General features: G+C 39.7%; 1 protein-coding gene across 1 annotated transcript in view; it reads right to left on the bottom strand.

Annotated features, from left to right (window-relative positions):
- The window catches only part of nol6 (nucleolar protein 6 (RNA-associated)), a 106,167-nt gene that overhangs the window by 15,717 nt on the left and 71,545 nt on the right, over window positions 1–18,905 (bottom strand). Inside the window, exons 16-21 of the mRNA XM_073064213.1 lie at window positions 13,472–13,609; window positions 12,124–12,241; window positions 8,630–8,784; window positions 5,590–5,753; window positions 1,881–2,033; window positions 517–614 (exon numbers count right to left, since the gene is read on the bottom strand). Coding sequence (XP_072920314.1) covers window positions 517–614; window positions 1,881–2,033; window positions 5,590–5,753; window positions 8,630–8,784; window positions 12,124–12,241; window positions 13,472–13,609 — 826 coding nt within the window. The remainder of the gene's footprint in view (window positions 1–516; window positions 615–1,880; window positions 2,034–5,589; window positions 5,754–8,629; window positions 8,785–12,123; window positions 12,242–13,471; window positions 13,610–18,905) is intronic.

Here is an 18,905-nt window from a genome sequence, read left to right as displayed (position 1 = left end):
AACATAAACATCAATATTTTAAAACTTATTTCACTGACAACTTTCCAAAGTAAATATCTACAGCAAAGCACCACCTTGTATTACCAAGGCTTTTGAAAAGCATGATTTAGTCCAATGTAATCTAAGAAGCAAAAACACGAGAGATCCTTAAGATGCTGGAAATCCAGAGTAACACACACAAAATACTGGAGGAGCTCAGCTGGTCAGGCAGAATCTATGGAAATAAATGAACAGTTGACGTTTCAGGCTGAGACTGTTCATCAGGAATTTAAGAAGCCACTACTAGCAGAAGGCGGGATCATCTTCCCTAATCTAATCAGCGTTAACTGTAACAGAATCAGAATTGACTGTAAAACATCAGTGAAGAGACTCGTCCCAAAATGTTTATTTATTTCCATAAGACGCTGCTTGCCCTGCTGAGTTTCTCCAGCATTTTGTGTACGTTGCTCTGAATTTCCAGCATTTGCTGAATCTGTTGCGTTTAAAATTACCAGTGAGTACACGTTGAGGCCTTACCTTTTATCTCACCATTCAGATTCACAATCAGTGGGTTATTCTTCCAATCAAACGTTGATAACAAATTCAGAAAGCGAAGGAAACCAGTTTGTGGAGAGCTGTTAAGATTTTAAAAAAAGATAGATCAAAGTTAGATAAATATACCACATTCTGATCAGATTATGAAGATTGCCGTAAACATCATGAAATATAAACACAAAAATAGAGCTGGTCTATGCAGTTTATGAAGCCTGTCCATCCTTTCTTGCAGTAATCCTGCCTGATCCTAGGTCTTCAGAGATCTGTCAATTTCTTTCTTGACTACACCTGAATAACCAGGTATTCAATACCCTCTGACAGAGAGAATTCAAATTATTAAAACCTCTTGAGCAAATAAATCTTTTCATTACGGTCTTAAATATACAATACTTATCCCAAGATTAATGCCTTAAACCCGCACCTTCTCCAGCCAAGGAACACAACCTCTTGGCATCTATCTCATCAATCTCTCCATGAATTTTGTACTTCAGTAAAAGTAACAGCTCATTTTAAAGTCCAGAATATAGCAAAGGGAATTTATCCCATTGGGCGAAGTCCCTAAATCTAAGAATCAAAATAATGATCTTTCATTAGCAAGTAGTCTTTAGAGAAGACGTGAACTACTATACCTAATTGTATAACCATAGTGTACCTAATTGTTACAAGTGCATAAATTGTGAAGAAATTGATGCATTTAAATTTGTATTCTTTTCTTCTCTCCATTTTTTAAAAGACTATAAGATATAGGAGCAGAAGTAGGCCATTCGACCCATCGAGTCATCTACGCCATTCAATCATGGGCTGATCCAATTCTTCCAGTCATTCCACTCCCCTGCCTTCTCCTCTGCAAATAGGGGGGTTTATTTCTTTTCTTCTTGTCATACAGCACAAAATAGGCCCTTCGGGCCCTTTATAGCCACACCACCGAATAACCCCTGATAAATCCTAGCCTAATCACAGGACAACTTACAATGACTACCGTAATTAACCTACCAACTGATATGTCTCTGGACTGTGGGAGGAAATGAGAGCACCCGAAGGAAACCCACACGGTCACGGGAAGAATGTACAAACCCCTCACAGGCAGCTACCTGGGTCACTGGAAGTGTAAAGCTTTATGCTAACCACTAAGTTACCGTGCTGGGCCGGAAGAGTCTGTTCATCACTTTATCTAAATAAAAGTAAAAATAAAATTGGAAATGTCTTTGGCAAGCAAAAAGCTGTCCTACAGACAGTCAAAAATGCCAGTGAATTCACTCATTACACAAAGGTGGACTGTGGGAAAAAACTCCAGAGATGCAATGCTTCCTGGTAGACACTAAGAAACAATAGAAGTGTGTTCTTACACAGGTGATGAATAAGGTGCAGGCTGGGTGAAGAGGTAGGCTGCTAGAAGATCAATGCACTCCTCGCCAATGTAATCACTGAGCAACTGAGCACTGATCCAACGTTTTGCAAATCGACATGTTCCGCTGTATGCAGAATATTGCTGTTGAAGCCTGGAAAGAGATTTAAATCAGAATTTTAATAGAAGCAGATTCTTCAGCCTAAGAAATCCAAGATGCCCCCATCTGAATTAGTCCCACTTACCCATAACCCGTTAAACCCTTCCAATCCATGCACATGTTCGACTGTCCTTTAAGTTGTTACTGAACCTGCCTCAACCACTTCCTCCGGCAGCTCACCCATACAGATGCTACAATTTGTGTAAAAAAAGTTGCCCCTCAAATCCTTATTAATTCTATGCCTTAGTTCCCGATTCTTTAACTGTGGGGGGGGGGGGGGGGAAGAATAAGTGTATTCACCCTATCTATGTCCTTCATGATTATATACACCTCTATAAGATTGTCTCTCAGCGTTCTGTGCTCCAAGGAATAACATCTAAGGCTAACTAATCTCTCCCTGTAACTCAGTCCCTCAAGTTCTTATAAATCTTCTCTGTACATTTTCCAGTTAATAACATCTTTCCTACAGCAGGGCAACCAAAACTGAACAGAATACTCCCAGATGCTGCCTCACCAGGGTCCACACCATGACCTACCAACTTTTATACTTAATGGCTTAACTTATGAAGACTACTCTGCTGAAGAATATCACCTACTTGGAACAGTTAAGATCTTTACTATATGACATTATATTAAAATTAAATCTTTCAAGTCAACCTGCACAAGTAACAGCAGGAGGAGGTCACCAAGCCCTTCAAGACTGTCCTGCCCTTATGATCATGGCTGAATGATAATGGCCTCAACTACCTCTCCTGTGCCATTTCTCCATACCTCAATCTATCAAATGTTCATTCCCTTCCGTTTTAGAGTTTCACACAGCAAAAAACATAGAAATACATAGAAAGTAAAGGAAGTTACGACATGAAAAAAGCATTGCCAAATAAACCCAAGGATGGTTTACAAACACAAAGATCAAATAAAGAATTAAAGAAAGAGAAAGCCTTGTTAGTGACCAAAAGTTTATAGAACTTCATTTAATGAATATTTCACACCGTCTTCACAAATAGAGGGTGTTGCAGTTGTGCAAATCAGCGGGTAACAGAGGATGGGATAAACATCGCAAAAGTGGGACTATTAAGGATGAATAAATTGGTATATAATAAATGGTACAGATTAAATAAAGCATGGGATGTAAATGTAGAGGCTCTGCCTTAAAACATTCCCAGATGACAAGAGCTGTACAAGAGGACTGACATCGACTGCTAATATTATACAATTGATTAGAAAATCAACATTATTACCATCAGGCTCTTGAGTAAAAGGGGATAATTACACTCACTTGCTACATCATTTAATGTTCTCACAACCAATGATCTCTCTTTAAGGACTTTTTAATCTCATCTTTTTTTTCATTAGTTATTGCTATTTATTTTTATTTGAATTTGCAGTTTGTTGTCTTCTGCAATCTGGCTGATGCCCACAGGAAGATGGATCTCATGGCTGTATATGGTGGCATACATGTATTTGATAATAAAATTTACTTTGAACTTTAAAAAGGACAAAGTGATAAACCAATTATAAGGCTGTAGATTTAAATCAGTGTAAATTATTGGAATCCATTCTCCAGGACAGATTAATCAATGCCATCAAAATGGATTTATAGAGGGATGTTGACTAACTTTGCACAATATTTAATCTTTGAAAGAGGTAACAGAGAGAGTCTACAGGGATGCCACTTTTAATGTAGTTAAAATTAATATGTAGGTTTTACCAAATCTTCTGACAAGGTCATATATGTTAGATCAGACAAAAATGTAAAAGCCAGTCATATCCAAGGAGAGCAGAAGCTGCATCACAAATGAAAGAAAAAGCTAATTGTCAATTGAAGGCCAATGGTGTCCAGAGGTCTCTACACTTAGTTCCTTGTTTTTAGAATGTACTTTAATAATTTGGATCCAAATGCAGGAGAAGTAATACAAAGCTTAGCTGATGATATAAAAACTGGTCATGCAGTTGACAGCAAGGAGGAAAGCAAGTGATAATAAACACAAGAGATTCTGCAGATGCTGGAAATATTAAACAACACTCAGAAAATGCTGGAAGAGCTCAGCAAGTCAGGCAGCATCTATGGAAGGGAATAAAGCCAGCTAAAGGGTCTGAGCCTGAAAGGTCGACTGTTTATCCCCTTCCATAGATGTGGCCTGACCTGCTAGGTTCCTCCAGCATTTTGTGTGTCTAGGTCTGTGTGTTGGAAAGCTTGCAAAGATAGTGTGGTCAGTTAGGCAGAAATAATGGCACATATTATTATAATATATAATATAGCAGTCTGAGTAAATGTATTTGGGGAGGTAAGAGGGGGGGGATTTTGCATTGTGTGGGAGAACTGAGGACATCACAGAGCACTTTCACATTACCTTTAAAAAGAGATTAGTAGTGTGGGTAAAAAGAAATAAAGGCTACTTTCCTTTAGCTGGTCCATATACTGTAATTAAGTAACAACATGTGCACCACGTACAATTCTGACACATTAGAGAAAAGATGAGATTGCATTGGAGAAGGTGCCAAGATGTATAAAGACTACACGGGTTACAAAATTCTATCACAAATAAAAAACTGTATAGAGAACAAATGCACTGGTCATAAAGTAAATCATAATAAAGCATAACATACAGGAGCAGGAGTAGACATAGGACTCTCAAGCCATCTCCTCCATTCAGTAAGATCACAGTTGAGCCAGTTTTGGCCATGCCACTTTCCCACTTGCTCCTTATGTTCCGTGACTCTCTGGGCTATGGAATCTCAGAAGGAAGCACTCAATTGTTACTGGTAGGAACCTTGACTAATCACATCGGAAAATGCTCCAGGTCTGTAAAAGGTTTCAGCTGCTGAGGCTTTATAAGGTGTTGGTCAGACCAGGAGTATTGTGAGCAGTTTTGGGCCTCATATCTAAGAGAAGATGTGCTGGCATTGGAAGGGGTCCAGAGGAGGCAGATGAGAATGATCCCAGGGATGAAAAGTTGATGTATGAGGAGTGTGTGATGGCTCTGGGCCTGTGCAAACTGGTGTTCAGAAGAATGGGGTGGGGAAAATCTCTTTGAAACCTATTGAATATTGAAAGGCCTAGAAAGAGTGGATGTGAAGAGCATGTTTCCATCTGTGGGAAAATCCAGGACAGCGGGTGCAGCCTCGGAATATAAGAATGTTCTTTTACAACAGAGATAGGGAGAAATTTCTTTAGCCAGAAGATGCTGAATCTGTGGAATTCATTGCCACAGACGGCTGTGAAAGCCAAGTAATTTGATATACTTAAAGCAGAGGTTGATAGGTTCTTGATTAATAAGCATGTTAAGGCCAGAGGATGGAGTTGAGAGGGATAATAAACCAGTCATGATAGAATGGTGGAGCAGACCCAATTAGCTGAATGGACTAATTCTGCTCTTATGTCTTACGGTCTTAAATTTATCTTGTTACTTCAAATGTAATTTAACTTCTAGATAAATAGAATATGTTCATAACACCATAAGACATAGGAGCAGAATTGGGCCATTTAGCCCCTCAATAGATTAGCAGCAGATCACCACACTTCACATTTTTCTAGAACATTGCTTACCCATGCAATGTGCTTGTTAGGCAAGGCAGATGAATGGTTTCCCATTCTAGCTGGAAGGTCTCTTCAGTATCCCGATACTTTAGCATACCATCTGGTGTCTGGATTTCTTTCAGAATCAGAGGTTCTCTGTGATATGCAACTTGGATGCGGAAAACATAACCCTCCTAGGAAAATCAGGAACAACTTTAAACATCTTGTGAAAAGAAATCAATCTCTGGTTAAATCTTTTTTAAAAAACTTATTGATATTTGACATATAGGAAACACATCACTCAACTTTTTGCCGTCCTAGGATTGTCTCATATCAACATAGTTAGACAAGGAGCTTCATTTATATTTTCCAGCAGAAGCAATTACAGATGTCAACAATTGCAAAATTATATTTATACACTTAGTTAAATACTACATTGAATGTTAAATACACTGTCAAAGAACCTTGATTAACACTGTATTTAACATTCAATGACCCTCTTAAGACAACAATTTGTATATGCAGGACCATTTAGCCTCTTGATGGACATTATCACATAAAATGAAGCCAGAACACTCAAGAATATATTGAGGCAGATGGCTAAAATTTTTAAAGACAGTAGTATTTTTAAGGAGCATATTTAAGGAAGAAAGAGATAGAGAGGCTTTAGAAAGAAATTCCAGATCTTAAGGCCTAAGCAAGTCAAGCCACCAATGACAGAATGATTATGTTTGATGATGGGAATGCCTGGTGTGAGAATGTGAGGGAAAAATAAGGCCTTGGAGATATTTCAATACAAAAGTATAAAAAGAAACAGTGTACTACTGCCTTAATTGGAACCAAACAGCTCCTAAGGTGATATAAACAGGATTGGCTGCTAGTCAGAGAAAGTAGAGATGACAAAGGTATAATCAAGCAAGCAAGTTGGTATTCAGTGGCTGGATGAGAATACACAGGTTAGAGTTGTTTAGACAGCAAGGTCAGTGAGAGTATTCCACAGCTGATTGTTTAAACATTACTGATTAGCAGGAAAGAGTCATTTTCAAGTTAATACCTGCAGCACATCACAGAGTGCTAAAGTGGAGGAATGAAGGAGCTGGACAGAGTGCAATACAACAACATGGGCTGACTTTTTGAGAGTAAAAGGAGAACAGCAGTGAAATTTGGAATGGCAATTGTTTACCAGATTGATTCCTAGGATCGCAGCTTTGTTGTGCAAGAATAAATTAACCAAATTACGTGTTCAATCCCTTTAATGCAGTAAAATGAGAGGTGCTCCCATTGAAATGTACAAAGTTATCACAGTGCTTGACAGGATAGATGTGGAGCTACTGTTTCCCCTAGCTGGGATGCAATGTTCCCTCTTTTTTTTTGTACATCTGCGTGGACCAGCCATTGCTCTGAGCAGGACGTTTTTCACACAGCCTGAAAACTGCATGACACTTTAAATGTTTTTTTGTAATGAGCACATCAAACAAACACAAATCACAACTCACAATACAAGTAAACAACATTAAAGAGTCAAAACAACTGACAGGCATAATGACAAAAGTAAAATGTTTTGACTAGATGGCATCTGCGTATAGCCATTGTTTATTAACAATGAGCTATTGACCTCTGTTCTGTTTACTGCTATAATTTCTAACTGTGTTGTAACTTGAAACACTAACAATGTAAATTTGTTGAAGTTCTAAAGTGCTTCAAAGTAAAGGTTTGTAGTACGTTTGTTAATAAAATTTATGAATTATATTCATTAACAATTAATTACAGGGTATTTCACAATTATATTAACATAGATTTCAAAATTATATTAGCATAATTTTACAATTATATTAACATTATATAAAAGAAAATTCCAGCTGTGCAATAACAAAGGCTATGTGCACAGCAGCATTTCACTGTTTGGCCGTGCACCTGCATGGCTTAGAAGAAACAATGCTGGTGTGTCTAGAACCAGGGTTGACAGTGGTACAGGAAAGATCAGTTATTATACATTAATAAAATGGTATAACAGTTACTATAAATGGTATAAAAGTGGTATAATTATCTTTCCTTTGGTGGTATACATGTATATGGCTGAATGACAATACATTTGAAATTGATGGACAGTCATTCAGGACAGAAACGTGAATGATTTTCTTCAATCTAGAGGGCAGTGAATCTGTGATCTCTCTACCCACGAGTCACGAAGTAAATTTAAATAAAAAGATCAAAAGGATTGTTAAGGGTTCAGAGAAATTGAGGAACAACAGGAAAAATAGTTGTGTTAAAACAATCAACCCAGAACTTATGGAATGATAAAACAGGCTCATTAAGTTGAAAGGCCTTTATTTGATTACACTGCAATTCAGTGCCATAAAAATTAGTTACCTGTACCTCCATAATGAATTACTTCTAAATTAAAACACTCAGATTTGCTTCATGTCTGCTGTGTTCCTCAAATGAAAGCCTGCAAGATACCCTACACAATACAGCAGAAAAGGTGTTGGTCCAGTACGCTGGGTTGTAGAATTCCTAAATGAGGTGCAATTTAGGTTCTTTGGAAAAAAGCCTGTAGAATGCCCATTCCATGCCTTTCCATCACTAATTTCTCCAAGACAAGAAAATGTTCAACGTGCTGAAGAGATGACACCTTGTTCACTGACACTAGTTAACAGAACGGAGGATTCACTCTTCCAAAACACTTCACTATTAGCTCAAACTACCTGATTAAAGGATCAGCTGAAAATTTTATATTTTCCTTCCTCAGTTCAACAAGTATTTTCTGAACATAGAACATTATAGCACAGTACAGGCCCTTCAGCCCAAAATGTTGTGCCAACCTTTTAACCAACTCCAAAATCAATCTAACCCTTCTTTCCCACATAGCCCTACATTTTACCATGTGCTTATCTGATGGCCTCTTAAATGCCCCAAATTCTGAATGTGAGTTAAAACTGAACCTTTAAAAACAGCCTCAACAATTTCATTTTCCAATTTTTTTTTTGTCTTTATGCTTTTGCTTTATGTAGATGTATTGTGATACTAACAACTTCTGTTCATGTCACTAACATCTCTAACTTTCACATGCCTTGTACACGTCCACGTGGGTAGCTGAGGGCTGGCAGGTCAACCCATGCTGCTGGTCCAGGAGCTCGGCCAGTCTGATGTGAAAAGCCGCTTTGATGCGTTGAATCGCGTCTTTGTTTTGAGGCCACTTCCCACTTCCTTCCATGTTGCAGATCACTGAGAACAAAACAAATGTTACACATTACACTAAACTCAAAGTCATCTCACCACTCAAGCAATGCCTGACAACAGCCTCGCACTCAATGTCAGTACGACCAAGGGATTGATTACGGACTTCAGGAAAGGGAAGCGGGGAGAAAACAAACACCAGACTTCCTCAAGGGATCAACAGCGGAAAGGGTGAACAATTTCAAGTTCCTGGGTGTCAAGATCTCTGAAGATCTATCTTGAGCCCAACAAGCTGATGCAATTACAAAGAAGGCACGCCAGCGACTATATTTCATTTGAACTTGAGGAGATCTGGTATGTCACAAAGACTATAGTAAATTTCTACAGATACACTGTGGAGAGCTTTCTGACTGGTTGCATCATCTTGAATGAAGGCACCAATGTACAGGATCGGAAAAAGCTACAGAGGGTTTTAACTTAACCTGCTCTATCATGAGCACAAGCCTCTCCACCACTGAGAACATCTTCAAAAGAAGGCTGCATTCATCATTAAGGTCCCTCACCATCCAGGACATCTCTCTGCTCATTGCTACCAACAAGGAAGAGCTACAGGAAACTGAAGACACACACTCAATATTTTAGAAATGGCTTATTCCCCTCTGCCATTAGATTTCTGAATGGTTCACTTTTTGCACAGTATATATATTCTGTAACTTACAGTAATTTTTACGCATTGCTGCTGCAAAACAACACATTTCATGACATCTGTCAGTGATAAGCAAAGTTCCCACTATTTTTTTTACAGCTGCGCGGACCAACCATTGCTCTGAGTAGGAAATTTTTACATGGCCTGAAAACTTTGCGGCATTTTATGTATACTTTTTGTAATATGATTACTATGAATATTTAGAATGAAAACTGAAAAAAAATGACATACTTTGGTTATTTATTAATTGAATGAATGAATGAAACACAGTATAACAAAGAAAACCTTTCATGTTCCATAAACTTTTTATAGCTGTGAACTATTCCAGCTGCGTGGCAACAAAGGCTATGTGCACAGGAACATTTTAGTTACTGTGTGGCTGCACACCCGTACAGCTTAGAGAGATCAGTGGAGGAAAAAAAAGTGGGTTCTAATTCTGATTGTCAGAAAAGTTAGTTGGGTAATTACTTAAAGCGACACAGCAAGACAGAAAGGAACCAAACATGGATTATTCAGAAAACAGCAAAGCAACTTACGTTGACCAGGAAGAATTTCATAATGAGTTACTGACCCTCTAGCATGACCTCTACCTCTCAGGCCCTGGATGCTTCTGCCATGAATTTAATGTAGTGAGTGACTGTGACACTGCACTTACTCCTGCTGCAATATGGCTTCAGTGACCCAGGTTCAATTCTGACCCTGGGAGGTGTCCGTGTGGAGTTTGCGCATTCTCCCAGCGACTAACGTGTTTCCAATGTGTGCTGCAGCTTCCCCCACACATTCCACAGATGAACTGGCTGGTTAATTGGCCACAGCAAACTAACACCGGTGTGGGAGGTTGACGTGAGAAAGTAGAGTGAAGCATTGATGGGAACATGACAGAGTAGGCTATGGGGAAGTAAGGAGAGCACTGAACTAATAGGTATGCTCTGAGTGCTGGAATAAGCCGGATGAGCCAACTGCCCTCCTTCTATGTGGCAGGATAATACTGAAGCAAGATGTCTGACGTCCATTTATTAACAATTAATTCAAATTTGACGAAACATAAAATAATCTAACACGAGGAAATCTGCAGATGCTGGAAATTCAAAGAACAGCACACACAAAATGCTGGTGAAACACAGCAGGCCAGGCAGCATCTATAGGGAGAAGCGCTGTCGAAGGGTCTCGGCCCGAAATGTCGACAGCGTTTCTCCCTATAGATGCTGCTTGGCCTGCTGTGTTCCACCATAAAATAATCTAAATATTATTTTGAAACAAATACAGAAGCAAATAACAATTAAATATTTATTTAGAGATACAGCATGGAAGAAGCCATGCCACACAGAAACCCACCTATTTAACACTAGCCTAATCACAGGACAATTGAAAATAACCAATTAACCTAAGAACCGATACATCTTCAGACTCTGGGAGAAAACCAGAGCACTTAGGGTAGGGGTTCCCAATCAGCGTATTGCCATAGACTGATATCATTAAGGGTCCATGGACACCAGGTTGGGAAGATTTAAGGATTCTTAAGTCTCAGGGATACTCTGAATTGTGTTTTCTTACAATCAGTAAATTAGTAAGCAGTAACAGCCAGTACGCTGTTAAAAAAGCACTGAGATGTTATGCAAGGGAATGTACTGTCTTCAGGGAACTCTACACAAAGTTAGGTTGCATATACCTAAATTACTTACCAATTTTTACTCTCCTAACTGCAGAAAAAACTCCAACTAGCCCTATCTATGGAGAAGGGCAAATAAGTCAAGTTTCAGAGTTAAACTACACATACACAACATTCCAAACAGAGAGAAAAGAAATTCTGCAGGTGCTAACTGTTTACTTCCCTCTATAGATGCTGCCTGACCAGCTGAGTTCCTCCAGCATTGTGTGTGTGTGTGTGTGTGTGTGTGTGTGTGTTGCACAGCTTTCCAAAGTTGCTACTGGTTTCACAGCTCAATGGATGTGAACGCTAATGTTTGCCATCATGATTTTATTAAATATCATTATTACAAAGTTAAGCCATTAATAACAATGGATCAGTTTCACTAAGATGCAGAATTCCTTAGGTTCTTATAAAGGCATGCCACATAATATTTAGGTATCGATGATTACAATGATCCATCTTTGTTTTAACACTTGCTAATTTGTTCGTCTAAAAAGTAACCAACTTATAAAATACTCACTCTATAAACATTTTTGTATTAGTGAGTGTACCTCAATAAACCTTGGTGCAATACACTTTTTAAAAGTATTTGGAGTTAAAGGTAGAACTTAGGGATTAGGCACAGTGAGCCATGCAGCTGAATGATGTCAGTTAGAACTCTAACAAAGTGTTTGAACTAATATGCTGCTGACATTTGTCAGAGCTCTTACTGACTGCCACCGCTCCCAGCACTCCAGAAACAAAATATCAGAACAGAACCTCCCTTCATATCAAACACATGGAATTACAAGTCCAAATACATAATATTACTGATGCTGGAATCTGAAATAAATGCTGAAAATACTCGACCATTTGTGGGGAGAGAAAGAAAATTTTCATCCAAATCTGTCACTGCGTTAAAACATCCTCTCTTCATAGATACTATTTGACCTGCTGAGTATTTCTATGTGTTTGATTTTCATTGCATGGTACATAAGACTGTTAAAAACCACAGGAGTCACAGAAAGCCCATGGTTCTGCCCTTCTTTACCTTTTAATGCCGGGACATACGCAGGGCATGGCTTATCTTCTAAAGGAAGCAAGCATTTACCATCCTTACTCTTCTTATGATAGGAGTAATCTGGTTTCACTGGTTCAGGTGGGAAAACCTGCAAGAGAGCAAAAAACAATTACCAGGGCACGAGCATCTGAATAATTAACAAATTAGGGCACACAGATACTTAACTTTCACCATGCTTTCTATTTTATTTATAGCTGAAAATAATGGTGTATATGTAATTTCCAAAAGTGGAATATGTCTGTTAGGAAGATTTTTCTTTACATTTGATTAGTTCCCCACCGAACCCCAAGATCTCCCACACAAAAACACGAGTGGAGAGGGTAGCACAGAAGCAGTCTTGTCAACTTTAAATCACTGAGAATACAGGAATAATTTGCATTCATACAGCATCCAAATATTATTTTTAGATGCAATATTAAAAGCAGCAACAAAAAACAAACACTAAACCATATAGCAATGCCATGCTTCTGTCAAAGAGGAAATTCACAGTTTAGGGCCAAGACAGCCACTGGGGAAAAGTCAGAAATTAGGTCTTAACAAAATTGGAGATGTCTCAACAATCTCACAAAGTTCCATTGAGAGGGAGGAGTGAGGCCAAGCATGGATCTGTAAGTAAGATTGATAATTTTTATAAATAGGTTTTTTGCCAAACTGACAGCCAATTCAGTGCAGCAAGCAATGAAGTGATCACTGAATGAGTCTGCTCAAATCAGAGCATGGTAGCAGAGTTTTGGATGCACCAGGTTATGGAGCTGAAGAATAGAAGACCAGCCAGAAAAGAGTTGGAGGAATTAAGTGTACAGGTAACAAAGATAATGATTTCAGCAAATGAACTGGGGCAGTGTTACGAGTACGAAAATAAGCAATCATGGCAATGGCACAAGGATGTTCATCTAAAGGTCAAACAGGACAACACGGTGTGAACAGTAATGTACAGTTTCAGACAGCTGACCAGGAAAATAATGACCAATACACAGAATTCTCATAGAAGGTTCACAAAGCAAACTAGAATAGTTAAAAAGAATAGCAATAGAACTAAAAGTGATCTGAAGGAAAAATTGTTTTAAAAAGCAGAATATTAGATTCAGCCTGGGAAAGGGATGGAGTCAGCTTCAATTGTAGCGTTCAGGAGAAAACTAAAAGGACTTTAGGTGCTGTGGGTAACAGGGCCATTTCCATTCTCTTACATGGAACCTGCAGAGAATCAATGAGTCCAATGGCCTCATTGTGACAAGATTGTGTTTTAACAACTAAATATACTTGAGATCACAACATTCTTGATAACACTAGAAATGTGGCATGGTAAATATTAACTTACATCTGTGTATCGAAACACAGGGTGCGTCCCTTGGACTGATGTGACAGTCAAGGGAAGTCCTTTGAGATTCCAAAGCTTTCGACTCAAATCATCATACGACTTCACAACACAGAGGGTCTTCTCCTCAAACCCTGCAGACTAAGGGAGAAAAAGATACACTTGTGGTAAATTCTAACGAGGGTACTGTAATTTGATAAAAGATACGATTATTTTAAAAAGCAACACACACAAAATGCTGAAGTAACTCAGCAGGTCAGGCAGCATCTAAGGAAATGAATAAACAGTCAAGATTTCGGGCTGAGACCCTTCTTCAGGACGAGAAAGGAAGAGGGAGAATGCCAAAAAAAACGGTGGGGGGAGGGGGAAATGAAGATAGTCAGAAGATGATAGGTAAAACCAGGTGGGTAGGAAAGGTCAAGGGCTGGAGAAGAAGGAATCTGATAGGAGAGGAGAGTGGACCATGAGTGAAAGGGAAGGAGGAGGAGACCTAGTGAAAAGTGATAGGCAGATGAGAAGAGGTAAAAGGCCAGAGTGGGGAAGAGAAGAAGAGGGAAAATTTGCTGGAAAGTAAAATATTTTATGGCTTATCCTAATAGCGTGCAATTATTAATTGGGTAAGAATATTTTAAAGATTTGAGGAATCTTCAGGAAAATTGCTACCCAATGACAACATCAGAGAATGCACAGAGTTTTATTGTTTTCTCAACACAAGTTTCACATTTATGTGGCATTCAAATAGTACAATTCTAAAAGAGACATCAGAAATTGTACAGTATCAGAATTGGGCTTATTATCATTGATATATGACTTGTATTAATCCTCTCATATGACAGAATATTGGGTTTCATTTAAGACCCTGGATTATGACTACATCACATTTGCCCACTTTCCAACTCTCAGTGGGATGTTTACTTTGTGATAGAAGGGCTACGAGTTAAAAGATACTTCCTGGAGGTTCAAAAAGCATAAGCTTCTTTTAAAAAAGCTCCTTAGTTTTATTCCTTAAATCTCTATTGTATCCTAGATTTAAAGAGTTTACATAAACAAACAAGTTATTACATGAAGGTTTGGGATAGTTGGTTATTCCTGCAATGAAAAAACAGAGAAAGTCTTAAAGAATTCCATGATTTGTTTACATTTAGTCCCAAAGTCTAATCACAAATATACCACAAACAGGGTCTCCATAAAATTTTATCAGCAGCTCAGTAAACTATTTGAAATTATTTTACGGTGGTACAGTATCACTGTATGTCAGGGCTGCTTAACTAGCCCGTCAATTATAACATTGGTGTCATAATCAGCATTGACTCAGCATTGCCACCTGGAGGAGTTTTTAATTACTAGCAACTTCAATGACAGAAAATAAAGTTAGAAGTAAATTTATTATCAAACTAGATATACGTCACCATATACTACCCTAAAATTCATTTTCTTGTGGGCATTCACAATAAATAGAAGAAACAATAGGTGAAAAACCACTCACAACAAAGACAGACAAGCAACCAATGTGCAAAAGACAATAAACTGCAAATACAAAAAGAAATAAGCAATAAATATCATGAGATGAAGAATGGGATATAAAAGTTCTGGATTCAACAATCCAAGACTTGTCTTCTGATACCAGGTTACAGATGAGACTAATATACATTAATCTAGCCTCCAAATGATTCAACAAAACGGCAGAAGCACTGGAAAAGCTGCTTAAATATAATCCTGCACAGAGATTCCTCAGTCCCTTTGCATTTCTGATTCTTGAATTTGCTCCCCACTTAGAAAATAGCCTATGTTTTTATTCCTTCTACCAAAGTCCATGACCATACACTTCCCTGCACTGTATTCCATCCGCCATTTCTTACCCATTCTCTCAATCCGTCTCTCCTGCACTCACTGCTTTCTCAAAACTACCTGCTCCTCCACCTATGTTTGTATCATCTGCAAACTTGGCCAAGAAGCCATCAGTCTCTTCATCCAAATCATTGACATATAAAGTGAAGAAAAAGTGATTCCAATGCTGATCCCGTGGAACACCACTAGTCACTGGCAGCCAACCAGAATAGCCCCCCCCCCCCCCCGCAAGATACAAAGCACATTTATTAGTAAAGATTGTTTAAAATATGCAACTTGAAATTTGTCTGCTTACAGGTAGCCACAAAGCAAGAGACCTGAATAAAGATTTTAAAAAGAGCAAATACCACTGCACAGAGAGAGAGAGAGAGAGAAAAAAGACACTTCTGAAGCAAGCAAAGATCCACTCCTGGAGCAGCCGGCGTAGGCCCAAGCCAAGCCTCAGACCCCAGTTCATCAAACCAATAGGCAGAAACACACAGCAGCTCGATCAGTTCACAGCCTCAGCGCCGTGGAGAAAGGAATAAATATTTGTGGGAATGCAAGCAAAATCAACTCAACCCTTGCCTTCGTACCCATCCCTCGGGTTTCCGGTCTATTGGGGCTGATGGTTAAATTGTCCAACTACCGAGTAGTGCCACGTTCTACAACCCAAATCCAGACACCCCATTATGTTTGGGCTGCCCAGCCCACAGCCGTTCTCAATCTCACCAAATCCTGCAGTGATCCAGCCTCACACCCAGATTAGGTGGACAGGCATCAAAACTCTTCGGCATCAGCTACTCTCCAAGTCACGCACTCCATCTCCCAGCGATATGAACTCCGTCTCAGTCTGCGGCTCGAACATACTGTGTCTCACAATGCCCGAGCACGGCTCATCCCCCGAAACAGCCTCGCCTCGCCTGGCTCCTCACTGTATGCAGCAACAGTTCACCACGATTTGCTTCATGATTTACCACAAAGCTGTCACACGTCTTTGGTAGCACCACTCTTGGCCTCCTGCTAGTCAGCTAATCTTCTTTCCACGCTGGTATCATTCCTGCAATAGCATGGGCTCCTACCTTGTTAGGTTGCCTCATCTGTGGCACCTTATCAAAGGTCTTCTGAAAATCCAAGTACACAACATCCACTGACGCTCCTCTGTCTATCCTGTTTGTTATTTCCTCAATGAGTTCCAACGGATTTGCTGGTAAGATTTCCCCTCGAGGAAACCATGCTGACTCTGGCCTATTTTCTCATGTTTCTCCAAGAACCCTGAGACCTCATCCTTAACAATCGACTCCCAACCACTGGGGTTAGCCTAACCGGCCTTACTCTCTTCTGCCTATTTCCCTTTTTGAAGAATGGAGTGATATTTGCAATTTTCCATTTCTCCGGAACCATTCCAGAATCCAGTTATCCTAGAAAGATTCTTACCAATGCCTCCAGAATCTCTTCAGTCACCTCTTACAGAACCCTGGGGGGTGTAGTCCATCTGGAGCAGATGACTTAGCTACCTTCAGACCTTTCAGCTTCTCATTATTAATAACGACGACACTCACTTCTGCCCTCGGATGCTCTCCCATTTCTGGTATTCTGCTAGTGTCTTCCACAACGAAGACTGGCGCAAAGTTCCTCTGCCATTTTTTTTTCCCAATACTACCTCTCCAGCATCATTTTTCAATGGTCTAATATTCACTCTCATCTCTTTTATTCTTCATATGCCTGAAAAACTTTTGGTATCTACTTTTAACATTATTGGCTAGTTTACCTTCATATTTCAGCAGGGTGAACCCACGGAAAGCACTCAGCTGAGTACTAAAGAGCTGTGCTCATCAACTGGCTGGAAGGTTCGCTAACACCTTTAACTGCCCGCTTCAGCAGTCCGAAATATCCTCTGGCTTCAAGCAGGCTTCCATTATACTGGTGTCCACAAAGAACATAGTTACCTACCTCAATGACTATTGTCCAGTAGCACTTACATCCACTGTGATGAAGTGCTTTGAGAGGTGGTGATAAAACACATCAACTGCCTGAGAAGTGATCTGGATCTGCTCCAATTTGCCTACCGTCACAACAGGTGCTATTTCATTGGGTCTTCACTCAACCCCGGAACATCTGGACAGCAAAGGTGCATACATCAGAATGTTCTTTACTGACTATAGCTACAAGACCTTGGCCTCACTACCTCCTTGTTATATTAGATCCTCACTTTCCTCACTTGCAGACTTGAGTCAGTTCGGTTTGGCAAAAACATTTCGTCCACAATCTCCTTCAACACATGTGCACCACAAGGCTGTGTGCTAAGACCCTTGCTCTACTCGCCTGATAGTTAGGATGGTGAGGCTAAGCACAGCTCCAATGCCATCGTTAAGCTTGTTGATGACACTACTGTCATTGCCATATCAAAGGTGGTGATGAATCAGCATATAACCATATAACCATATAACAATCACAGCACGGAAACAGGCCATTCCGGCCCTCCTAGTCCGTGCCGAACTCTTAATCTCACCTAGTCCCACCTACCCGCACTCAGCCCATAACCCTCCACTCCTTTCCTATCCATATACCTATCCAATTTTACCTTAAATGACACAACTGATCTGGCCTCTACTACTTCTACAGGAAGCTCATTCCACACAGCTATCACTCTCTGAGTAAAGAAATACCCCCTCGTGTTTCCCTTAAACTTTTGCCCCCTAACTCTCAAATCATGTCCTCTCGTTTGAATCTCCCCTACTCTCAATGGAAACAGCCTATTCACGTCAACTCTATCTATCCCTCTCAACATTTTAAATACCTCGATCAAATCCCCCCTCAACCTTCTACGCTCCAATGAATAGAGACCTAACTTGTTCAACCTTTCTCTGTAACTTAAGTGCTGAAACCCTGGTAACATCCTAGTAAATCGTCTCTGCACTCTCTCTAATTTATTGATATCTTTCCTATAATTCGGTGACCAGAACTGTACACAATATTCCAAATTTGGCCTTACCAATGCCTTGTACAATTTTAACATTACATCCCAACTTCTGTACTCAATGCTTTGATTTATAAAGGCCAGCGTTCCAAAAGCCTTCTTCACCACCCTATCTACATGAGACTCCACCTTCAGGGAACTATGCACTGTTATTCCTAGATCTCTCTGTTCCACTGCATTCCTCAATGCCCTACCATTTACCCTGTATGTTCTATTTGGATTATTCCTGCCAAAATGTAGAACCTCACACTTCTCAGCATTAAACTCCATCTGCCAACGTTCAGCCCATTCTTCTAACCGGCATAAATCTCCCTGCAAGCTTTGAAAACCCACCTCATTATCCACAACACCTCCTACCTTAGTATCATCAGCATACTTACTAATCCAATTTACCACCCCATCATCCAGATCATTTATGTATATTACAAACAACATTGGGCCCAAAACAGATCCCTGAGGCACCCCGCTAGTCACCGGCCTCCATCCCGATAAACAATTATCCACCACTACTCTCTGGCATCTCCCATCTAGCCACTGTTGAATCCATTTTATTACTCCAGCACTAATACCTAACGACTGAACCTTCTTAACTAACCTTCCATGTGGAACTTTGTCAAAGGCCTTGCTGAA

This window comes from Hemitrygon akajei, chromosome 13 (genome assembly GCF_048418815.1).
Source record: "Hemitrygon akajei chromosome 13, sHemAka1.3, whole genome shotgun sequence".
Taxonomy (NCBI): Eukaryota; Metazoa; Chordata; class Chondrichthyes; order Myliobatiformes; family Dasyatidae; genus Hemitrygon; species Hemitrygon akajei.
This window is presented reverse-complemented; position numbering and strand designations above follow the sequence as displayed.